The sequence below is a fragment of the Abramis brama genome (assembly GCF_963993115.1).
Source record: "Abramis brama genome assembly, chromosome: 25".
Taxonomy (NCBI): Eukaryota; Metazoa; Chordata; class Actinopteri; order Cypriniformes; family Leuciscidae; genus Abramis; species Abramis brama.
Genome location: NC_139987.1, coordinates 5718251 through 5723441, shown reverse-complemented (window position 1 = coordinate 5723441; position 5191 = coordinate 5718251). Strand labels below are relative to the sequence as shown.

General features: G+C 33.6%; 1 protein-coding gene across 1 annotated transcript; it reads right to left on the bottom strand.

The window, feature by feature from the left end:
• Positions 1 to 104: 104 nt before the first annotated feature.
• Positions 105 to 2041, bottom strand: inip (ints3 and nabp interacting protein). Its single transcript, XM_084103623.1, has 4 exons — positions 1867 to 2041; positions 1473 to 1569; positions 1226 to 1316; positions 105 to 1133 (listed from the first exon to the last, which is right to left on the bottom strand). The coding sequence occupies exons 1-4, from the start codon at positions 1889 to 1891 to the stop codon at positions 1035 to 1037; spliced, it is 312 nt and encodes a 103-aa protein (XP_083959749.1). The 5' UTR covers positions 1892 to 2041; the 3' UTR covers positions 105 to 1034.
• Positions 2042 to 5191: the final 3150 nt, after the last annotated feature.

Below are 5191 nucleotides of genomic sequence, written 5' to 3'. Positions count from 1 at the left end.
AAAATAAGTAGTGATATATATATATTTTTTCAGTTTTTTATCTCACATGTCTCAGTTTTGGTTTTTAAAGTCACCATGAAATCAAAATGGACAATTCTTGTTTTATATGGAATATCACAGTATTTATTATAAATGATTTATCCATGCACATCTATTTTTTTTTTTTACTCATGTGCCTCATAATCTTGAATCAAAATAAGTTCTCCCTCCTCTTGCAGTGACATCATCTCTTCTCTGATGACGCGTTTACTGGCGTGAGGGCGGAGCAACCTGTCTCTCCCATGAATAGCAAACCACAACCATCCAATCATTACCCCATGGACAAGATCAAGCCCCGCCCAACATTTGTTCTTGTTTGATTCTCTCTGATATACATGACAATAGGCAAGAAAATACTTTAAAGGTAGGGTAGGCAATTTCAGAAAGGCTAGCAGTAGCAAGCTAGCTAGCAAAGCGTCACGAGATGAGACACAGCGTTAAATTACCTCATGTCTCAAAGCACATAATATTATAATAATGAATGCAGACATCTTACAGAGCTCTAGTTGTACCAACTGACTGCTGCAGATTCATTTCGGCATTGATAGTGTTGACATAGAAATGCATAAATCTGTGTCTGAGGATGTGAACAGCTCTGGATATACCGTCACAGGTTGCCGTCTCGTAATTACAGTTATGAAATGGCGTGAACGCAGCATAAGCTTGTTGTTTTGGTTCAAGGGAAATAGTAAAATGCTGTTCATTTGCAGCGCTCGGTTACTGTGTGTCTACAATTCTGGGTTACTTTACTGAACGCGCTGATGACGTGTGATGTCTGTGCAGAGGTAAAGAAATACATTATGTTGAAAGGCAGGTAGGACATCCTATCATAGTATATATATCACATTATTAAAAATGACAACACAATAATGGTTAACTTTTCTCCATTTTATGTAAAATCATAAAAAAAATAGACCAAAAAAAAAAAAAAAAAAAAAAATCATGAAAAATTAATGTCATCTAGCAAGTCCATGTCAGAGTAGCATCAAAACTGATCAAGACTCCGGGTCGAGTCTTGGTAACACAGGCAGTATAAGGTTACCAAAGGAGGAATCCTGAGTGATGAAGAAGCCTGACGAGTGTGCATGTGCGTGCTGAAACCAAACCAGAGAAAAATACTCATCTGATGGAACATTATCAATAATAAATAAATATTGAAACTCTAAACATGAAGCTTACGGTATACCTGTAAAGCTGCTTTCTGCTGTGCTGCAATGTGCTGCTGTTCGGCCTGATCCCTGAACTCTTTATTTACTGCTGGTCTAGAGAGTGGAATGCTGGGAAAACACATTATATTGCATAAGTTATGGGGGAAAAAAAGATTATTGACAATCTTACAAGACAAATACTGACTTAACAGCAGGATTCTTTAGAAGAAAATACAAAATACAAATAAAGTATTTTTACAGTGATCTATGTTTTTGAAACAGTACCTGGCTCCTGGATTATTCATAGACTGACTCTGGATCAGGCGTTTCTTCTCCTTATCCAGCTCAGCTAGAATAGCAACCCTGTTTTTGTTTTGAAATCCTATCGAGAACAAATTTACAGATATATAATTGTTAATTTAAAGCAAGCAAATTATGTAGGCCTGTTTACATGCCAATTGAAGCCAATCTTATATAAAAACTGTGCGAGTGTGACACAACGACTAATTATTTGTAAATGTTTGATAGGCCTCATCGCACTGTATAACTTAACTTTGATGTATTTAGTGAGTTACTTTGAAAATGATTTAAACAGTACAGTATATATCATACCCACCGAGCTTAATATCAGAAATGACAGTACAGCTGATTATGACAACTGATATACAACAACAATTACCTTGTCCGGGCGGATTTGCGGCCATTTCCACATGTGCTCTATATCTAAATATTAAACAGAATAAACAACTTCTAAAATACTGAGTCAACTCAATAAATAGAATCTAAAACGGATGCATGGTCTCCTCTGGTAAATAAAGCAGCTCTCTTGTGTTCTTCGGTAAGAGCTCGTCATCGCGTCGCTACTGTTTCAGTGTGAACAGCGCCATCTGGAGTATCGGAGCAACTGCACGTGTGAACCACAGGGTGGGTTTAAACGCTTTATTTAGTCGATTTACATTGTAAATGTGACTAAATATAAATGCGAACTACGTCTATAATGGAAATTTCAGAGCATATGCTACTTCCTATTACATAAAAAACTTAAGAAAAAATTAAATGATGGTCTCTTTCCTTCTTAATTCTTTCATGCATTGAGGGCACTACAAAGGACAGCTATTAAAAAAGCATTTTCTTGCATTTGCATGAGTTTTGATCTGATGGCAAAGTTGCACATCAACCTCTACATTGTACCCTGGTGCATCATCCTATACCGACATCAAAAAAGTAATGTGATTTAGGCCTACATTAACATAAAAAAAAGTAATGTGATTACATAATGTGACTTGTAATGCATTACTCCTAACATCAGAAAGTAATCTGATTACGTAATGCACTTTACTTGTAATGCATTACTTGTTAGATCAAAAAGTAATCTGATTGTGTAATGCATTACTTTACTCGTAACATCAAAAAAGTAATCTGATAGTGTTAAAGTCACCATGAAATCAGAATGGACTTATTTCTATGGAATGGGCCTAACTGCAGTATTTATTATAAATTATTTATCTGTGCACATCATTATATTATTTTTTTAATGAATGTGTTCTCGTAATCTCTAAACAAAATAACTTCCCCTCCCTCTTGCAGCATCTCTTCTCTGATGATGCGTTCACTGGCGAGAGGGCGGAGCAACCTGTCACTCACATGAGATCGACCAATAGCAAACCACAACCATCCAACCAATACAATTAACTTCCGCCCTAAATGTATTCTAGTTGGAGAAGCCGTTTCACTCGGATATACGTCACAACAGGAAAGAACTTCCGCTTCATGACGACTTTAAATGCTTCATTTTAAGAGTTAGTATACACTAAATGTAAGAAAAAAAAATAACTAAAGGGAATATGACTATCAGAAACATTCACAGCAAATGCAAATAAAAATGTTAAATAATAAATATTAAAAATGTAACATTTTCTGATGCAAATATGAATAAATTATGCATTATTTTGAAAATATTTTATTGAAATTAAATTGATTTTAACTTATTTTTGTCTATTATTATTTTAAGTGTCAGTCTTTTAATGAGTATAACAATGCACTGAAAATAAACTTTCTAATGTATCTTCAGAGGGATTTTAATCCTGACTGATACAGTGTTATAATCATGTGGATAGACAGATGTTAAACAGAAAAGAAAGGACAAACAGAAAAGATTAGAATTGTAGCAAAACTCAAACACTACAACACCTGCCTTTATGCATCTCACCATATGGAAATCAAACAGGAAAACATTTACACATTAGTGAAGGGTTTACTTTATGAAAAAAGAAAAGAAAAAAAGAAAAAAACATGGCATTTTTCAGAAAGGTAAAAAGGAGCACTAACGTTCATTTACATTTATATACAAGATAACATTAACTGGCTACATACAAAGATACAGTAAGCCCATTGTTCATCTTTTTTGACAAAAGTACAACCTGAAATCATTTGCATCTGTCAGAAATATAGTGGAGGAAAGGGTCTAGAATACAATATAATGTTTATCACCATAAAATCCATAAACAAGGATGTCCTATAAACAACTGAAACTGGAAAGATGACAGTTTTGGATGGCACAGGTGAGGAACCCTTTAAGACTTCGCAATGCCAGCAGAACGGTTAACAAATACATTGTGGGCATATGCATTATTAGTAAGATCAAAGACGCTATATCCAATACAGCTGTTGAAAGATTTCAATGCAATAATGTGATTCAGGAGTGGTTTAGCAGAGCTTATTAAATCGCTTGAAGTCATGCATCTACATAAACGCACAGATATTTACATAAAAAGCCCTGAGAGGTGGTTATTAAGGCATTAGGTGTATAAGCGGTTCGCCCTATTCAACACTTTTATTAAACCGCTCGCACTGAAGCAGCTGTTTAGCAGTGAAATATAAATACATGTGCTGTGAAATGCATGGATCAGATCAGAAACCTTCAGCTAGAACACGTTAAAGAATCAAACGGCTTCATGACAGTTCGATGGTCTGTTTAGTGATCAAATAAAAGTTGCATTCAAGAAGCATATTTGAGTCTGGCCAAGATATGATTACTATGTTTGTTCATAGTTCTGGCTGTCTGGTATTACAAATAAAACTGAGTAAAAGCAGATTAAAAACTATTTATGGCAGATTACACACAGATAATGTTTCATTATTCATCTTGGGTGATGCGTTTAAGAAAGCAAAACTTCAACGAAGGACGGGGAGGAATGGTTGGAGCAGTTTTGTGAGAAGGCACTGAATGAAGAATGACGCTTGAAAGCCTGTATTAAACACCTGTGCCAAACAAATCACGGCTTAAACCAAACCTAGACGAGCTTCAGGTCAGGGGTTTGCTGATCAACCTTGAGTTTCTGTTACTCGCCTTCAAGAAGATATAGCAATTAACAGACCACATTATGCCACAAAGAATGAAACAAAGAGAACATGTTCACATCATATTTCACCCCAAAATCAAAAGATAAAAAAGGTACTTTTTTTTTTTTTTTTAATGGGATTATATACATATTCCCATTTTTAGGGCCATAAAAAAAAATAATAATAATTATATATATATATAATTTTGATTCTTGTTACTGTAAAATAATTTTATGCTACTAAAATGAAAAAGAAATCTGTACTTCATAAAATAAATCCAAGTAATTGCAATTACAGTAATAATGAACATCATTATTTGTAATGGTTATTTTAGATATTTTTCATTATTGTAAAATAATTTCATGCTACTAAAAAGAAATCTGTAAACTAATACAATCATTTTAATCCAAGCAATTGTCATAACTACAGTAGCGAGAATAAGAATTTCCTTTTATCATACACAATTATCTTATATTGTTTATAAAAATTGTTTGCAAACAAAAAACTCATTTTAATTAACATTACTGTAAAATAATCTTACATTACTAAAAAGTAAAAAAACAAAAAACAATTAAACTGTACTTTAAGCTTATTTAAAACAAATTATAATTACACTAATGAGAATCAGATTTTTCTCATTTTATGCATAATGCTAATTTGGG